General features: G+C 46.4%; 1 protein-coding gene across 1 annotated transcript in view; it reads right to left on the bottom strand.

Annotated features, from left to right (window-relative positions):
- Window positions 1–1,567: 1,567 nt before the first annotated feature.
- Window positions 1,568–20,104, bottom strand: part of GOSR1 (golgi SNAP receptor complex member 1) — a 396,735-nt gene continuing 378,198 nt past the window's right edge. Inside the window, exons 8-9 of the mRNA XM_085649246.1 lie at window positions 6,842–6,924; window positions 1,568–5,466 (exon numbers count right to left, since the gene is read on the bottom strand). Coding sequence (XP_085505372.1) covers window positions 5,342–5,466; window positions 6,842–6,924 — 208 coding nt within the window. The 3' untranslated portion in view covers window positions 1,568–5,341. The remainder of the gene's footprint in view (window positions 5,467–6,841; window positions 6,925–20,104) is intronic.

Raw genomic sequence — 20,104 nt, 5'->3', positions numbered from 1 at the left:
TACAGCTTGTAATGTCTCCTTGGGTTTAACTCCACAAGAGGTAAGAACGAGTAAGTAATTTCAGCTAATAGTGTGAAATAAGTTCAGCCATGTAAATGATGAAGGCAGGCGACTGCTTTTCATCTGCGAATGTTTCTCCTTTCCCTGGGGGTTAGTTCAATAGTCAGATCGGGCAGAAAAGGAGATTAATAATCCAATGGGGAACGGTTTCATGCTGGTACTGCTGGGATGGGAGTGTGCATCCACACATGATCATAATCTAAATGCTTCTACTAGGACACTGATGGTTCGCTATAAAGACAAAAGGCTATTTTCGAGGCAGCAGCCACTAGCTGGGCGGAGGAAAAGATTTCAGAAAGTTAGCACTCAGTTGCATCTTTAAACATATCTTTAGTAACCGCCACAAGACACAGGTATAAGATATGTAGTACTGAGAGGCAGCATCTAAACGTTGTGAGAACTAAAGCAATCATAGAGGACAGTACAGGTCTGTCATTATCTGTAATCATAATATGATGAAATGCCTCGTAACTCACCTCTTTTTTCATCTTTCTGAGCTCAAGGCAGTACAATCCGTAATGCATATTATGCACTCCCTAAAGATGAATGGTGACAAAACCGAGGTAATGGTACGAGGCAGGAACCCCCAGCTTTGGGGACCCACACACTGGCCTTCTACAGTTGGGACTCTTCCTGTTCTCACTCCCAAGAAGAAGAACCTTGATTTTGGTTAGATTAAAATCTTTCCATGAGGCCCCAAGTGTCCAAAGCTGCCTCCTCATGCTTTGCCACCATGAGGTGGCTTAAAAAGATCCTAAGAGTACTTCCCTTCTCAGCCCAGAGAACAGTCATCCAGGCCATGATTATGTCTAGGCTTAATGATGGGAATATCTTACATCTATGAGCAGATAAGACTGAGCAGACGCCTTCAGGTAGTTCAGAATTCCGGCGCCAGACTCTTGTTCCGGCTCCCAAAACACTCCTCCTTGTCCGTCCTTCTTCATGACCTCCATTGGCTTACAGTGGACAAACGCATGGCGTTTAAGGCACTCTGCTATATGTATAAAATCCACTCCTGCTCAGGGTCTCGGTATCTGCAAAACCTTGTCACCCCCTACACCCTGCGTTCAAGCAATCTTTCTCTTTTTACAGTTCCTGAAGTTAGTCACGTCTGGATGGGTGGCCGCTCCTTCTCGGCACGTGATCCCCAATTGTGCAAGGCTCTCCTGGAGTCACTACAACACTGTACCTCCATACTAGCCTTCCGCAAGGAGCTAAAAACCTGGTTATTTTAATCCTCCATTCCATGCCGATGAGCCAAAACCTGCTAATTCCAGTATCACTCCTGAAGCTGTTTAGTCTTCCACCTTAGGACAGGGTAGCCATGTGCTATATAAGAATGCAATAATAATAATGGACTTTATCTACTAACTATTGGGACTAGACTCCACCCACTGGCTAATGGTGTGACTGGATGAGTTAGAGAAACATGAGTCTTTCCAGCCCAGCACAGAAAACATTATAGAGAACAATTCAGGAAGAAGAAAAAAAATCAGAAAACCATACGCTGATTTAAATCTCTAATTTATTATTAAATTACATTACAAAAGCTTTTCTTATACACATGGAAAATAGACATTAGGTGAAACAGCAGGAATACTTACAGAGGCAATAAAATAAAGCAAAGTCCCAATAAACCAATTTAAAGTAAACAATTAAAAAGTGCAGTGTAAGGGGGTGATAAAGTAGTTACAATGATCTTAACATGTTATGTGAGATTTACCTTTACACATGGGATGGAATTGAACCATTTCACTCTTCCTCTAGGATCCAAAGCACACTCCTCCTACACCAGTAACATGTCGGCAGTAACATGGTTGGAACTCTGTCCACAAACGCCAAAGCAAAAGACGCAGACACAAAGGAGTTAGTGTGACCCCCCTTGGTGACCACTTCAAAACTGGGGATTTTTTCCTTCGCAAAGTGGAACTCTCAGGCACATAGAAGCCACCCACACTGATCAATCTAATCCTCCCACTTTTATTTTCACTGTTGTTGAAGAATTCAGCCCTTCAAAAACGAAGAACAAGGTTTCTACCAGTTTTGCCCCATGGAACCAAGAGCTCATTGGATAGCTTAGGTACTGGCATGACATTTTCAACAGAACAGGACCTAATAATTCAGACAACTGCTTCTACAAACCCACCTATCTGTGTGGTGGACTTTCTTCTCACTTTTTGTTAACACAGACTGGCAGGTTTAAATGCATTAAATTAAATGTCCTTTTTCCCGTATTGAAGGGTAGAAAATTAGACTCTTCTTAACACTGATTTGCAGACCGCTAACGTGGGAGACTTTGAAACTTAATAAGAAATACATATTTTAGGGAGACAATGACTCAAATTACGTATCACTTCAATCCAAATCGCCCTGTCTCTTAAAACACCATTGTTGGAGAGATTGCAGAAAATATGTATCCCCTCCAAAAGAAGTAAGTAAATCAGTTATCCTTTCCATTTGATAAACAACTGAGCCTTTACTTATAGTTGATTCAGTGAGTGACAGTAATGAAAATCACAAGCCACAAAGGCAATAAGTAGGAGAATAACTGTCAAACACAGGCACAAGAAACTAGTTTAACACCGAAAAGCCAAGGGCTTAAATGAGGTGCCAGCAATTGTTATGCTTTGATATCATCGAACTTTACTTCATGCCTTAAGACATGTAGCAGAGCTCACCACTAACATCTCTCACCAATGTACCAACACTGTGGGGTGCAATGATCCTTAGAGTTCATTATCTAAGTTTAAGCCACATAATCATCAAAATAGCGATATTAAAACAGGATCCCGCTGTGATCATACTTTAGGTAAAAGCACATATTTCAAGGACTGTATCTTAAAAAGAAGTGAATTCTTTTGGGGTTTGGAGCATGGACTCATCTTGTTCATAGCACAGAGATGTCTTGAATTCATTCAGAAAGTAAATAAATGGTGCTGCAAAAGCTAATGTTGGTGCGGTCTACTTCAACTTGGACATCTCATTCCCCACACATTCTACCTTTCAAAAGGCTCTTAAACAGAATCTGTCTGTATTTGCATATTACAACATGTGCTTAACGGACCAGGATGCTAGCGACACCTACACTATACTGAATGCCGGTCATTCTGCAAGTGCTTCACATCTTCAAGGGGTAGCCCACACACTTCACCAATTTATGGTCCCTGTATCTGCAACAGAAGGAGAATACCAATGCATTTATGCCACATGTTTAACTAGTTATTTAGGGAAAAAAAGAAGTTGTGCTGTTGTGTACACTACCTCTTAAACCAGCTCCAGCAGTATTTCACGTGTTCAGAATATGCATCTTTTGACCCTTTAAGACAATTACAAAAAGTGGAGACAGGTGATGGGTGACAAAAGATTTCTCATTGGTAATAACTATAGGAAAGTGCCTTGAAGTGATCTTTTGAACCCTGCTGACACACAGTACACTATATTAAGCAGCCACTCCCTGAGACCAACCAAGCAAAGGAAGTAAATCTCAACGAGAAATGTCCTTCCAATGAGCCTTAGCAATAAAGTGCTATCTATGTCCTACCAAGTGGCGCTCTTAATATTCTTTATGGTAAACAAAATATTTTGATTGCCAACGAGTTAAGCAGTAACGTGAGAGGAACTGAAGTCTACTGAAGCTTCTTGTGTTACTGTCTTGCCTTCAGAACAGCTTTGTAAAACAGACGGTTGGAGGGTTTCCAGTTAACCAACAAACTTTGCCAGAGGGGAAAAAAATATAGAAATCTTATTTTTACAACATTAAAAGAAATGCCTTCCAACCAAGAAAGGATCTAACCCAGAAAAAAGACCGCATTGTTACATAATGTACAGCACTGAAAGTTTTCTTAAGATGATACATTTATAAAGAGTATTCAGTTTCCATTATGAACTGGACCTTGTAAGTCAACAGATCCTGGCAATGATGAAATAAGTACTGCTACCACCTATAACCAGGAGATTTATTTCAGCAGGTCTCATTTATTTTACATATAGAGAATTGGTTGCCAGCCACCCAATGAAGACAGTGTTGCTCCTTTTTCTTGGCCCTTTCCCCTCCCGTTTTATATTTAAAATACTTAATTTAGCCCTGCCCACAAAGCTGTGTAGTAACACACGGTAGCACCTGAAAAGCCACTCCGCTTTTTACAACTGTGCCAAATCTCCATTTTGCCCTCAGACTTAGTTACTAAATGTGGACGCAGCAGAACAAACAAGTTCCAGAATCTATCTCGATTGCCTTCCACTAGTGTGCGTGCAGAAACCTAGTCAAGTGCCCGAAATTAAAGGAAGATAGAGTCAGTTCTGAAACAGACTGCCAGCGTTGAGTAACCAGAAACCTGTGCTTTTGCACAGCGTGGAACTCCCAGAGTTGAGAGGTCTTCGATGTGTGTAGTTAGACACAGGTCTTTGATCTATACAGACACTGATCCTGCTTCCTATAAACTGAAGAACAGGTTTCTGCTTTTAAGTAAAAATGTTCAAAACCATGGTGCTTACTGTACATATGCAGCTTTTCTTTTTCAGAGGGTAATAAAACACATACCCTGATCATTTTCCACCATTCTGTGTACCTGAAATGCAGTAAGAAAGTTTGGAAAGTCCATATTGCTGGGACTGGATAAAATGTGGATTATTTTCAAGATAGCACAAATATCCCAGCTATCTGTCAGCAGTAGGAGGATTACACACGAGTGCGATCTGTGCCACATATGACATGTCTACAAGAACTGAATGGCCATACCTCTTCCTCTCAGCCTGGTTTCAAATTCTCCTACAAACTAAAAAATTAATTGCTTCAATCATTTTTACATTCTTTAAGCAAATCTGCCATGTTGGGAAGAGGGATGTGAAATGCAGATGCTGTGTCCACAGTTCTCCTTGTGACATCACATGCCAAAAACAACTAGTCAGGTTTGATGAGCAGCAGTGTTTGCCTATAAATGGAATTTCAGGTGTTTGGGTAAAATCAGCCGTTGAGAAGGCGAGGGACTCAATTTACAATTCTTTAAAATCCATAACTTAAAATAAATTGAAACAAAAATGCGGGTGTTCCACGTACACTGGATGGATCCCATTTACAGAGTAATGCTCTGGAGCCCCACCCTATTAATTGGCCTGAATGTTTTATATCAAGGCTCACAAAGATGTAAACAGAATCCTGGAAGATGCTGGGCTTGGCTCCCAGTCTTCATACGTAGGTGTCTGGACTGCCAACAAACTTCTTTATCCTTCTCGCTCCCAGCTTTGCCTGGGAGGGGGCAGAGTTCATGGGGTTTGGTCTCCATCAATGGAAGGCGTAGAGCAAGAGAAGAATGGTGCAAATGCCGACCACAGCCCCTAGGATGAGGGAATCCCGTCGCTTCCGCAGATTGATCCTCTGAATCAAGTTGTTCACAGCCGGAAAACGATCTGAGAGAAACTTTGTTAAGATGTTAACAAAATGAATTATAACTGTTAGGATTGCCAAAAAAGTGTTTGAAGTCTGCACTACAACACATTATTACTCACATCAGTGCTCCGCTCTGCTCCGCATTCATGCTGCCTGCCACCTTTCAGGAAAAACCGAAACCTTCTGAGATATAAGACAGGATGTCATGCTGTAGCTTCTCACCTGCTCCGCATCACTTCTCCAGGCCGCAGGTAAGGTGGGCACCAAAATAATTCCCCTTTACTAACGCTGCTGACCAACAATTAGCAAGAAACAACTTGTCTTTCCCTCTCAAACTTCTTACCCTTTCCCCAATAACACACTGTTTCAATGATAAAAGGATGAATCACCAACATGTAATTTGTTTTCTTTATTCTCAGTGTTGGGTGTTTAAGGAAGCTTTGTAAAATGTAATATTCTGTTAATATTCCAAAATTGACAGAATGAGAAGACTATTTTATAGAGGGTTAAGGGGTTCCTCCAACCAATGAGTTCTGGGGAAAATATGTGGCGAACAGTGCATTTGGGATCGGTAACACCGAGCAAAACGTGAATACGCTTGAAAGATTTTCAAGGATTTCTTCAAATTAATCTTTTAGAGAAGAGTGCCAATTAGTGCATTTTAAAGCACACATGACCACTACCTCTAAAAGCATAAAAGGATTTATATACTATTGAGTAAAGGGATTTATGCCAGGCTTACGGCCTCACTTAGACAATGCCTCTGTAGTGTTAAGCCACTTTGGCCAGCGCTTGAGTCTTGTTCTTGAATGCCCCACTAGGGTGGGCCTCCTCCCTATGGAACCAGAGTGCCTCATTCAGAGCAGGACCAATGAGGAGGGTGACAACTTCAAATTGAAATGTTCATGTTACTAATTAGGCTGTAGTTTTACTTTTTCCTGGAACAATACGAAATTAAGAAATGAAGTCAAAATGAATATACGCTTAAAGGAACCCTGCAGGAACAAATCCCCTGGGAACTGCGTGCAGGCGCAGGATGCTCAGAGTTTGACTCAAACAGATGCTGCTTTCGGATAGTCGAGACTATTAATATTTCATGAACCGCCACCAGCAGGGCCATCTCCGCACCCTGACATCTGTTCCAGTACCTGCTGTCTAAAACATCTCAGTTCTGTACAGCAACCACGTATAAACTCGAAAGAAAAACATGCAGACTGATTCACTCCACCACACCAGCTACAAAACACTAGAATTCATTATCAAAGACTCAGTGTAATCTGGATCACGTGACGTGCAGTTCGTAGACAGATCAGCTCTAGGACGACTGCGTAGATATTCAGAGTAAGAGCGTTCCCATCTTCCCATTTCACAGCATGGCTTTGGAGAAAAGGATACTTGCCAACGTATTCATTTTGCTCTGTATAGTTTTCAACATTCCCCGCTGCGACGTCATGTTTTCTTTTGTTGCCATGGCAATGCTGAAATACAAAAGCGGGCAGTCCGTGATTTCACATTTTAGTTCAAATGTATTTTTGTTTGGTTATTCTTTTTGCATATGAAACAACAAGCGTTCCACCATGGCACAACAAAGAACCCCTATTCCCCGTGTTCGGCCATCCACGCACCTCATCTCATTAGTGTTCACTTCTGGGAACTGTGGGTATTTTGTGACACTGTACGTCTATTGTTTCTCTAATACATTCTAAATCGGTTATGCCTATCTCTTTCGAGCATCGTTTTTCCTGCCTTGTGGTAATCATCCAATATCTCGATTCCCCAAGTATAAGCAACACGTCTTGGGACATACTGGCGTAGCGGGGGGGAGGTACCCGCCCCAGGCGGCACTACCCGCCCCAGGCGGCACTTGTTTGGGGGGGGGGGGGTGTAAAGTACATATCCATGTGTAGAATATAAAATAATCCAAGGGGCGGCCGCGCGCCACTGGTGGTCCGTGGCGGCGGCCTTTATAATTTATTCGGGGACACTCACTGACACTACCGTCAATCACCGACAGTAATAGCAGTGTCCCCAAGTAAATTATAAAAGCCGCCGCCATGGGCCACAAGTGCCGCAAGACTCACGAAAGGGCCAGGCAGAGAACCAGAGGAAGAGGAGCCCACGAGGAATCAGCGTGCACCACTCTCGAGGAATCCGGGTAGGGGGGGGGGGGGTGGGAGGGGGGAACGGAGAACCACATTGATAATGTCCTAGGCCCTAGGGTGAAGTCTGTGCAGGGTGTCCGGGAGGGGGCAGAGCCGCTCGGGCAGAGTCCTAAACCAGCTGGGTGAACGTGGGTAGCAGGCACGTGAAGTCTGTCTCACGTAGGGATCCACCGGGCCTCAACTACATCTGGAGTCAGAGGCTCAACATCAACGGGGAGGGGGCAAGCGCCCGACGGATCTGAAGGCGAAACACAGCCAAGGTGGCACCAATCAGCTGTGGGCCATGCTCATCCCATCCGGCGCTACCAGGGACCAAGAGTGCCAGCCAGGCATCCCCAGCATCCGGCACAGGGGCTGCAGCACCAGGGATCCAAGAAGCAAACACAGTAGTGGCACGTGGGTGGAAATGTCTGTTTTGCACGGGTTGATTAGCGGGAGTTTGGTACAAAATCACACTGCACATATTCACCGTTGTCTAACCTATCATAAAAGCTTTAAACTTAATGTGGTATGCTCAAAAACAAATTTGCACATTATAATATTTGCGGGGAAAAAAGTGTGTTGTAGGTTGTCTACACTAAAATGTATTGCAAAATATATAAATGAAACTATTGAAGATTAGTAAACTTTTCACACCAGAAGAAACACTGTCCACACAAGTTCACCAGGACCGTGCAAGATAATACATAATTAAAGAAATTATCCACCGGTGGCAATGCCATGTCAGAGAAGAATCGATTCCTCGCCAGAGCCCCCAGAGCACCCACTGTTGACAGGCACAGGGTAGGACGCACTCATCAATCTGTGCCGAGCCTCTGCGATGATGCAGACGCTGTCAGTCTCATCTAAAGCCCAAAAGCCCGAGTGATCGCCAAGGACCACCGGCGGCGACAGCAGGATGGGAGCAGGCACACCAGTGCGATCGATTGCCGCAACAGAATGGCGGCGGGCACCCCTGATGTATTGCCTGATGTAGGGCAACAGCAGCAGTGGCCCTGAGTGCGAACTGCATCCCCTGCTTTCTTGAAAAGTGAAAAACACAGAGGGAGCTGGTAAAAGGTATAAAAGGTGTGCCTTCCTACCTACTGTCCATAAATAACCTCCCCATATTATGCACAGGCTTTTTTAGTCTCTCGCCTTGTCCATTCTCTTAGGTACCTCAAATGGCCTGCCTGATAATATCGGAACAAGTTGGGGACCCCCCTACCTTCCTCATTGAGTGGGCAGCATGCAGTCCTCCTTAACAAACCTGGCCTGCCCTCGCCAAATGAAATCCATGCATATGGCTTGTAAGGGCACCATGTGTTCCCTTTAATTATGGAGTGCCAAAGCTTGAAAAAACATACAAGAGTTTTGGCGACACAGTCATTTAGGTCGCTGTACGAATTACATCTTGAGGACTTTCAGAAAGTTGACTTGGGGATGCACTCCGCATGGGGCTTGCTACTGGCTTTGTGGTCTGTAACTCACATTTTCTGCCTTTCCATTTGCTGGCTTTATTTCCTTTTGGCTGAGCAGCTTGAGATCGTACCTCCCCACGCTAAATCCGTGTTTCCAGTATTCTTCCACTAACTCGTTTTCTGTAATAAACAGGCCTTTAAATCTTGTTCTTATCTCATCACATTTGCTGGCCATTCAAAGACTGATGTCAAATGTCAAGCTGTTTTTTGTGGAAGCCTGGTGTTTATTTTGTTTTCAACTGACTTTAAAGTGAGAGCTTAGGAAAGAGGAATGCATCCTACTTTTTCCATGGAGTCTGCTTGCGCCCTTTAAAAAAATGTGATTTAGTTCAAATTACATCTGCCAGGAGGATGAGCAAATTGCAGGCTCCGTCATCAAAGCCTCCTTACCTGACCATCTTCCCTGATAAGTTAGTGCTTGTCACTATGGCTTCTTTCTTACCGAAAATGGTAACAGCATTACATGTGGGGTTCTCGGTCACCTCGCCCACTTTCTACGCTCCTCCCCACCCTTCTAAAGAAGAGGAGTGACTCTACCGTCCTGACCAAAAGAGAGCATTGTCGTTCTACCTTGACCACACTAAAGAGTTCCGGGTAGACGACCAGCTCTTCATGGGGTACATTGGATCAAAGAAAGGTCATGCAGTGCAGAAGAGGACAATCTTGCGATCGGTCGTCCTCTGCATCAAAATGTACTGCACTCTGGCCAAAAATCAGCCTCCTGAAGACTTAAGGACTCATTCCACCAGAGCGAAGGCTGCAACCACTTCTTTGCAAAGTGGAGTTCTTTTCCTCTGCATTTGTCAGGCAGTTCCCTCCGAGATCTGGACCATGTCGGAGAGATTCCCCTGTGCTTCGCCTACTGGAACTTCAAGTCCAACTGCACAGACCGCATATGCCACCTGGCATGTGTCACTAGCAGGAGACCGTGAGGTCCAGCAGCCTCCGCGTCATGCTCACTGAAATCAAGGCTAGAAGCTGAAAAATCAGTATCATAGCCTGAATATCCTGGACTCGCAGTTTGGGAGGATAGACCACAAACTGCATTGCATCCAGAACTTCTCCGATGAAAGGGAGCATCTGAGATGGAGTTAAGTGAGACTTCAACACATTGATAGTGAACTCCACAAATGCAGGAGGTTCACCGTAGTCTGGAGGTGGAGGACAGCAGCCTGGGGTAAGCTCATCTTCAACAGCCATTTGTTGAGATAAGGGAAGACTGGCACCCATGATCCGCGCAGATGAGCTGCGACCACAATCACCTTGGTGAACACCTGAGGGGCGGTGATAAGGCCAAACGGGAGCACAGTGAAATAAAAGTGCTTGTAGACTATCGTAAACAACAGGTAGTGCTGATGAGCAGGCAGGACGGGAAGGTGGAAAGAGGCATCCTGCAAGTCCAACGCTATGTATCCAGTCTCCTTGGTCCAGGGCAGACAAAACCTGAGCTCTAGTGAGCATCTTGAACTTTTCCTTTTTGAGTAAGTAGTTGAGGGCTCGCAGATCTAGGGTAGGGCGCAGGTTCTTTTCCTTTTTTGGGACTAGTAAGTAGCGGGAATAACAACCACAGCCTACTTCTGGCACCAGAACCATCTTTATTGCGCCCTTGGCCAAGAGAGTCATGACTTCCTCCTGAAGCAAAGTCAGGTGATCCTCCGTCAGCCAGTCATAAGTTGGAGACATGGAGGAAGGGGAAGTCTCGAAGGGGAGGGAGTAGCCCCTTCAGACTATCTGGAAGACCAACCTGTCTGAGGTGATGTTCTGCAAGGTTAAACAGCCCTTACTACGAATCCGTCACCCTGCATGTTGTTACAACGTGGTCGTTACAATGACCGCGTTATAACAACGCATACCATTACCCCGCAAGGCGTAACGACGAATTGGGGAGGGGGGAGAAGGTGTTGGATTTAAAATCCAACACCTTACCTACTGTCTGCACAGACTGTAGTTGGAATAGTAAATTATACTATTCCAACATCCAGCGCCACCCTCCGCAAGTCGTTGTTGCGACTTGCGGGGTAATGGTATACATTGTTACTACTTGGTTGTTGTAACAACCGTATTGTAACATGTGGGGTGACGGCAAGAGCAATAAAGAGGCATATTCGTTCTGCAAGTGGTGGAGGTTATGGCTGATCCTGCCACTAACTGGCCGCCCATGATCCTAAAGGGGCGGACTAGGAAGGATTAAAGGCTGAGGTTTCAGGGAGATGGTGGACTGATCTGAACTCTGGCCGCCCGAAGCGCAGGGTCAGAACGAGCCACGCCCAAGGCCACACAGAGGTTGTTGAATTTGAGCGGTCTTGTGGCTCAGGTATGGGTCTCACGGCTGAAAGCCCCTTCCGTAGCCAAGAAAGGAGCGAAAGACAGACTGGGGACGAATGGCCACTGAGAGGCCCAAGGTCTTGATAGTAGCCTGCGAGACCTTAAAGCGCTCCAGCGCTATGTCTGCCTTGTCTCCGAAGAGGTGGGTGCCATCAAAGGACATGTCAATGAGAGAGGCCTGGGCATCCCCTGAAAAGCCAGATGTTCTGAACCAGGCATGTCGTCGAACAGCCACCATCGATAAAATTACTCTGCCCAGCGAGTCAGTCGTGTAAAGACCACAACGAATGGCGAACATTTTACGCATCTCTCCTGTCTGATACTGATTGGGAGAGGATGGACCAGGGCTCCTAGGGACCTGTGGCAGCACTTGCATAACCGTTTCCCACAAAGTGTGGAAATAGCCCAATAAGCATGCGGTGTTCACAGATCACAATGCAAGGCTGGTGGAAGAAAAGGTTTTCGTACACCAACTATCCTGCCTCTCGCAACATGGGATGTAGAGACCTGGATGACTAAGCTCTCGGGGTAGGGCGGTTCGTGAGGAAATTTGGGTCACCCGGTGCAGGGCAATGGCAGCAGGCAATTGTCCTATTCATAGGAGCCCCTGTGCTGGGCTTAGACCAGGTTTTCAGTAGGACATCGGTAAAAGGCCTTGTTGAAAGGCTGCAAGGTTTCCACGGAGGAGACACCAGGCTGCAGGACCGCCGTCAAGATGTTAGTCTTGACTGCCAAGGAAGGGAACTGAAGGCCCAGGCCTTCTGCTTCACTTTGTACCATCATAGCATATGATGCTCCCTCCTACGTAGCCATGGTAGGGGGAGAAAGCAGGCCATAATCTGGAGAGGTATCCAATCAGCTGGCCACACCCAATTGCTCATACCAGTCAATTTCTTAATAAGGCTGGTGTTTAGAAGGGTCGCAGGACCCTTTATATCTTCCTCCATTCCTAGCCCTTCAGAATAGGGCTGAGGAAGCAGCCTAGAACCTAAGGGGCAAGCTAGAACCGTTAGGCGCCGATCCGGCTATGGTCGTAAGGGATAAAAATGGGGTGGGTGCCGCCGGTGGGAGCCGGCAGGAGTCTCTGCATCGGGACAGGCACTAGGCAAAGTCGCACTGGTGCGACAAGAATTTCCAGCTTCATTGCCGGATCCATGGGGGGTAGTCCGGGTCGGAGCCGCTGGCACGAAACCCGATGGAGCCCCCTCTGAGCCTCCAGGGCACCAGTAGGGTCAGGCTACCCAAATATGAGGCACATGGCATTATAAAATTCCTTGAGCTGGGCGGGGGGTAGGGTCGCTCCCTGGAAGGCTGAGAAGTGCAGAGACGACCCAGGTAAAGAGTCCGCGGAATGAGGCCTCCACCGTGTCAGCCGAAGAGACGTCTAAGCACACTTCGACTTCTAAGGTTTCTTGCGCTGCTTACCTGACCGACTCAACTGAGAACAAGACCTTTGGGGAGAACAATGCAGTTCAGAGCACCGGGCCGCAAGCAGTATTAGGGATCGCTCCCTCAAACCTTTCGGAGCCATAGCCCGGCAGTCGGAGCACGAGTTTGAGTGGTGTTCACGCTCCAGGCACTATAGACAAACCAGGTGTTGGTCAGTTACCAACATGCCGCGGCGACAGGCGCTGCATAGCTTGAAACCAGAAGTCTTCTTTGACATAAGGAAAAAACCTACACACCAAAAAGGGGACAACAAATTGTTGCAAAAAGCTTGTAAAAACGTGACAGAGGGTAGCTCCCTTCATGGATCTGCGCTGGCTGGTGTGGAAAGAAATGAACTGACGTCAGCGTGCCGAGGTGGCGCCTATATGGGTGACACGGACATTACAACAGGGTGGAAAACGCGAACATCACGCAGAGCTGACCGACACCACCTACCGGCGCACCAAGGGGTAAAGCGCGAAGAAAAATCTTCCAGATGCAGTGACGCCTGGAAAATTCAAAGATAATAAATATGCGGCTAGAAGCCTATATCGGATCAAGCAGTCATAAGTGCATTTAGCTAGCAGGCACTAGGGTCATGATTTGAATGGGGCAGCAGGTGCAGTAGCACAGGGACCAAAAGCTCTAGGAAACCCACTGAACACAGATTATGGCTATATTTTACTACTAATCAAGCAGGCACAAGTGCAGTTGCCCTGCAGGCACTAGGGTCCCGATTTGAAAGGTGCAGCAGGTGCAATGCACAGGAGCCAAAATATCTAGGAAAACCACTATACACAGACTGTTGCTATATTTTACTACTAAACAAGCAGTCAGGAGTGTTTTTTGGTTCTTTTGTAACCATTGCACCCACAGTAACATATAGCCTAAAGCAACACTATAATAAAAGCTGTAACCTATTCGACTTTTCTTTCTACCTACATCTTACATTACATTCAGCCCATTTAAATGGCACACTTTGTTTTTGTATGGTCCTAAAATTCTTCTGAATTTAGACACTAACATCTTGGCAAGGGCATTCTTCATTCTAGAATATTAGCACTTCTGTCACTGTAAACATTATATAAATACTTATAACTTACTACACAGCATTCCAACAGGGCTCGCCTATTGGAGATCTCGGCTTTGTCAATGATTTTTAGCCGTTTTATACAGCCGCGCTAGCTTCATTGCAGCATAACTGAAATTCTTTTAAAAACACTACAACACGGACACTGCTGTCATACAGATTTTCTACATTACTCTCAGCAATTTGCAACATAGCTAAAAAACATTAGTAAAATCAATGAATCTCACATAGGCAGGACCTATCGGCTATGCCGAAGCTCGTTTGCCATGACAGTGCCTTATTTTTCCAGCTCAGCCTTCACTGCTCCGGTCAGTTTCTGAAGATTTATATTTTAAGTTAGATCTGATGTTTGTACAATGTCTACACCTAGGTGTCTAAGTGAGGCCTAAGCCCATTTGAGGGGACCGGTTTCGGCAATTCAAAAGCATCACCTTATGAAACCGAGATTGCCAACCTTTCGGATTTGCTCATATTTTGCCTAATATCTGCTGACCTGTCCCCAAGTTCACCCATTAAACCAATTAGTGGCGTTATGGGATCAGTAAGGTAGAGCAGAATATCGTCCGTAAACATAGTACGCTTATAATCGTGTGTCCCCATTTATAATCCCCTTTAAGCGTCATCTCTGATCCACTGTGCCACGGTACCAGAGTGCAAGCAAACAGGGAGGGGACAGGATTGCACGTGTCGAGGCGGTGAAGTGTGCACACAGACAGTAGTGACCCGAAACAGCAGCATGAACAGCTGCAGATGCTTTATTAATAAATTGGCAGCTACAACGAGCTGTTGGGCTCGTGCGCAAGCTCTTCACCAGTTATACGTTCACATCTACTGACGCATGCCTCAGGCGTGGCCTCCAGGTACAGGGGGTAGAGGTACCAAGAAAGGCTCTCACAAATAGGCCTATCTGCTTCTGCGGTCCTCCGGGAGCACCGGAACCAGCAGCTATGTCTGTATACAGCTGCCTGGCATGCCAAAGCAGAGGTACATCGTATGATGGGATTCGGTTTGTGAACTACAGCTGCAGAAGTACTGAAATATGAAACCACAGAAGAAGTTGATATGATAACCCGGACTGCCTATGGATGGTGCGTAGACGTGAGGCAAAAATAATATGCCCGTCATGACCCGATAAGAGGCCTTGACTTGCCCATTCTTACGTTAGGGCAAGCATACGCTCAGATAAAAGAGGCCACAAGCCCTCTGTGAAGGTTGCAAAGCATCTGGTACTGCAATCGCACCTTTAGTACTCTGATGGATATGGCAGTTCACACTGGGCCTTTGCATGAACCTTATGTCAAGGTACTACTTTGGCCTCGCAATGTCTCAGCTGCACCACTTCGCCTGCGGTGCACAACGTCCTTTGTGGAGTCACGAACACCGGAAGTGATGGGCCCTATATACGGTGCCACTGTAGTCGGCAACATCAGTTTTGCGTGTTTTTCCACACCTTCACAGAATCTAAGACACGAAGGGCAGGGACAAAGAAAAATAGCTCCATGAAAAACAACCTGTAGGAGTGGGCATATCCATCAGAAAGACCCTCACCAAAGATGGCTTCTTCTAATTAGGCCTGGCTGAAATTCTGACTCGGGTTTGAGATACCAATGAACCACACTGCTATCGAATTGGGAATGTGCTCTGCCCTACCCATCCAGGCAGTATTGCCAGACAAAGAAATACATTGAGACCCAGATATACTGAACTGGCACACAATGCACCCAATTTGAGTTAGAGCTCTTTTCTCATACAGAGTGGTTATGGAACTTGGGCCAGGTCGTACTGGTTCTGGTGGTTTAATGGACACTGAACAAGTTACTTACCTTTGGAAATACTGTTTCTGGTGAATAACTTGTCTAACTGCAGATTCATCATCTTCTGAATTACCCAGGAGCCAGGCTAGATGCATAACTTTTTTTCTGGCAATTCCTACCAAGTGGTGCCATCACACTCCACCTATGGAAGTGACGGCACAAAGTCGTACATAGGCACCACCCTCTGGCGATAGCGTCAGTTTACATTTGAACTCTTCCACTTTCTCAGGTGCAGACCACTTGTGATAAATTGAAAGAATGACTGTGCAAAATCTAACCGGAACCTTGTTCGAACCCTAAAAATCCACTCCAAATGGGGAGGACATTGAGGAATATGCAGCTACAATATTCACCGTTAAAAGCTTTGCCTTAAGAACGTCACCTGTTCCTCATGATGGATTCTTAGAACTGCAGCTTTCTCATCTTTTGAATAGGTACAAAAGTAGGACCTCCCAAAAGGTGGAAAATCGGAAGTTTGAACTCAAACCAGGCTCAACTGGGTGAAATGGGCCCTCAGACAGAGTACTTAGGTGTTGAGACAGTAATGCCTGGTGAAGGTGTGTATGCACACCCAAGAAGCAGCCTGGCAGATGTCCATTACCAGAAACATCTTGTCAACACTGTTGTGACAGTGTGAGCTCTGATGGAATGGGGCCGAAGGCCTTCAGGTGGGTTCTTTTGAGAAGGCCATAGCATATCTCAAGGCACAGGACAACCCACCTGGACAAGGATAGCTCCTAGGATCGCCTTTCCCAACTTAGTACCGATAAAGCAAAACAAATTTAACATCCACCTGTTGCTCTTTTGTGTGCTCTATGTAAAAGCTAGGATTTCTCTTTTGGCCCAGTCGGTAAAACCTCTTCTCTCCCCCTTGCCAGCATGAAAAGGGATAGACTACTTTAGACAGAAGGGCATGTTTGCAGCATCAATTGCCGCTCAATGAAACGGTGAGCAGAAGTAAATGCAAGGAGAAATACTGTTATGATGATCAATAATCGCAAAGAACTGTGTATGGGGTCCTAGGGCGTGAACATTGAGAAGTCAAGGATAAAATTAAAGTTCCACCGAGGCATAATGAGTGGTGCAGGGGAAACATGCATGTGAGACCGTTCAAAAAACATGCCAACACAGACCGTGACTAAAATAACGGCAGTTGCTCAGGCAAACATAGAAAGGGATAAACGGCAGACAAATCACCCTTAACAGTTCCCACTGAAAGTCTTGCTGGCCCAGCAATAGAATAAATAACAAAACATCCAACAGTGTAGCTTCGAGAGGGTCAACTTGAAAATCTTTGCATCGAGCCAAAAACTTCATCCAACAACCGGAACAGATTTGGTAGATGGGTGCCTAGTGGCAAGAAATACATACACTACTCGAAACGATAAATCAAATGTGCTCATATGGTGCTGTTTAATTTCTGTGCATAGAGGTGTAGATGTGGAGAGTTGGGTGCAAAGCCATCCCTGTTGCTGAGAGGGGTGGGCTTCCTAAACTGGTAGCCAGATTGGAAGGAGGAGCTTAACACATCTGGATTCCACACTCTCCTAGTTCAATTCGGAGCTTTCAGGATTACCTAAGCCCAGTTGTAGATCAGAACTCGGGGCAGAGGTGTGGAGGAGTACAGGAGGCCTGCATCCCTCTGCATGCTGCCACTGAAGACTCCTGGAGGAAACTCCAGTGTGCAATATTCCATAAACTGTACGTTCGGCGTGGTGGTGAAAAGAGCCAACTAAGGCACGCCTTTGGGGAGAAAATGCCTTGAGTCATCTCTGCCAGCTGACATCTGCGGAGGGAATCCGCTCTGATTTCAGTGAGCCCACTAAATGATTTGGTATTAGGGAGATTCCTTGAAAGTCCAGCCATTTCCAGAGATGCAGTGCCTATTGCACAGAATCCAAAAGACACACAATTGATGGACAGAATGCAGAACAAATCAAAACATTCACCCCCAGTCAGAAGATCTGGGTTAAATCCATCATTCTTTTGCTCACCATGCCACCCCAGTTTGGACCTAGCCATTTGCAAATCAGTCTCGACCCTGAGCATCATGGGAACAGTCAAGCTCAAACTGCCACAGTGAGCCCGGGACCCACGTCTGGGCATACCCCGGCGCACTTAGGGCGAGAAAGTAAAAGACACAATTGATGGACGGAATCAGAAATCCGACACTGTCCTGCTTGTTGCAGTAGCACATGGCTAGTTGTTGGTTTTAGCCTAACCCAGCTCTCCCTTGATAAGTGGGGGGAGTTTTTGCTGCCATTTTAAAAGGCAGAGTTGTCTGAAATGCAGTCCCAGTGCTTTGCCCATTGCAGGTGGTGGTTTCGCTGCAAGGCAAGTACCTGCTAAAAGGTACATGGAACCATCAGAATGCATGAGACCAAGTGTCACAAAGCCATCAGCGCCAGAACCCAGCAGTGCCAGTGAAATATTAGGATCATATCATGACTGTCCCAGATTCACCGCAAGCCCTTGAACACCACTGTGTCCAGGATGGCCCCTATGAATCAAATCCTCTAGGTAGGCTGCAGCTGGAATTTCGACTTGCTGATGGAAAACCCCAGGGATGACAGAGGGGTGACCGTTGTCTGGCGGTGGCTCACCACTGACTGTGGTGAGCCCACCTTCAGCAGCTAGTAAGGTATAGGAATACACATATCCCCGACCTGCGAAGGTGGGCACAAGGCTATCTTGTTCGTAAATGCCAGAAGGGCAGAGGTGAGCTCGAAAGGTAGAATGGCAAACTGTCAGTGCACTGAGCTCCATCATGCACAGTAGGAAGTGTCTATGGGACTGCTGGATGGGACACATGAAAGTACATGTCCAAGGACACCATCCAGTCTCCAGGATCCACAACAGAAAGAACCCGAGCCAAAATCATCATCTTGAACCTGTCCTTAAACTTTAAAGCGTTCAGAAGTCAAATGTCTAGAATCAGCCCGAGCCCTCCAGCTTTTTTGGTTACCAAAAAATAACAGGAGCTGCACCTCTCACCCTTCTCCACTTCTGGAATCCCCTCTATGCCCACTTTGGTCACTAACTACTGAACTTCCTGCACAAGCATGGTGGCATCATCCACCGAAGTGTAAGCAGAAACAGATGGGACATGAGTGGGAGTAGATGTGAAGGGAAGGGTGTAACCTTGTTGAATGATGTACAACACTCCCCGTTCCAAACCTATATCATGGCAGCTGGACAGGAAAAACAATTTCTGCCCCTTATAAGCCACAAACGACCAAAGAAGGGGGAATCAAAGCACCATGGCGGCCACACCTGCGACGGAAGACTAGGAAGACGAGGAAGACGAGGACTGGTTGAGTACACAGCCTCTGGAATCACAACAGCCTGGTGAATTGCAAAATGTGCTGTATTTTTTCAGCATGCACCAAGTGTGCCTGTGGCATAAATACCGCCTGGTGCCGGACTGGCCGCAGCGGGCACCGGACGTTTCCCCGGTGGACCGGAAGGGTGGGGGCACTGAGATGGGTAGTGCCACACGGGCTCTCCATTTGGCTTAGCTCCTTAGTGCAGCACTGCATCTCGCAGAGGGAGAGTGCTGAGAAAAGGGATGTCTAGTAACACAGATGGTACAGATCCAATTTGAAATCTGTGCTCTCTGGCACCAGGCATTTCTCGTCCCCATTTCATTTGAAGGGGTCTGTTTCTGCAGCATCCTGCCTTTTTGACGATGTCTGAGGCAGGAGGCGCGAGCGGGGAGAGAGGTTGGGGAAATCATAAAAGCTCGGGTGCTGCAAGGGGAGGCGGGACACCGAGGTGGGTGCAAGGGGCAGCGGCAGATGATAATAGGTGGTATTGTGGCACAGGAATGGTGCATATGAGAAAATATGCACAAGATACTGCAGGGGTTTTTGGAGCCCAGAAAATAAGGCGCTGTGATGGACAGGTGCACAGCAGACCAGGTGCGAATGGAGGTGTGAGAGGTACAAAAGACCCTGCAGGGAGAAGGGTAGTGGGAACGGGTGCTGCTAGGGAAAGGGCATATGAGAATAGGCAGAGAAAGGGAGAAGCGCACGGAAAACCAGCGTTGGATAGTTGGGTGAGCACCGGAAGTCAAGTGCCATGTAGGGGCACAGTATGCTGCTGGAGGCAACATCACGGCAGCAGGTGGAGGGAACCGCAGCAGTGGGGACAGGCTTCAGCTCTGGATGCTGTCAGAGGAGGCCAGGATGTTAACACAGCTGTCAAGTCTCAGTTTTATATTACGCAAACAGAAACGGTTCTGTTGGATAGACTTCGTCATAGACTCCCGGTGAGTGGGATCCTGGTAGGACAGGACCCCACTCACCGGAAGCAGCTCGCTTTGAACGAGTAATATGAATTGAGAAGCGATGAATTAACATAATCCAGCACGCACTTCC

This window comes from Triturus cristatus, chromosome 3_2 (assembly GCF_964204655.1).
Source record: "Triturus cristatus chromosome 3_2, aTriCri1.1, whole genome shotgun sequence".
In the NCBI taxonomy this organism is placed as follows: Eukaryota; Metazoa; Chordata; class Amphibia; order Caudata; family Salamandridae; genus Triturus; species Triturus cristatus.
The sequence above is the reverse complement of the archived record's forward strand: the minus strand, read 5'-3'. Positions and strand labels throughout refer to the sequence as shown.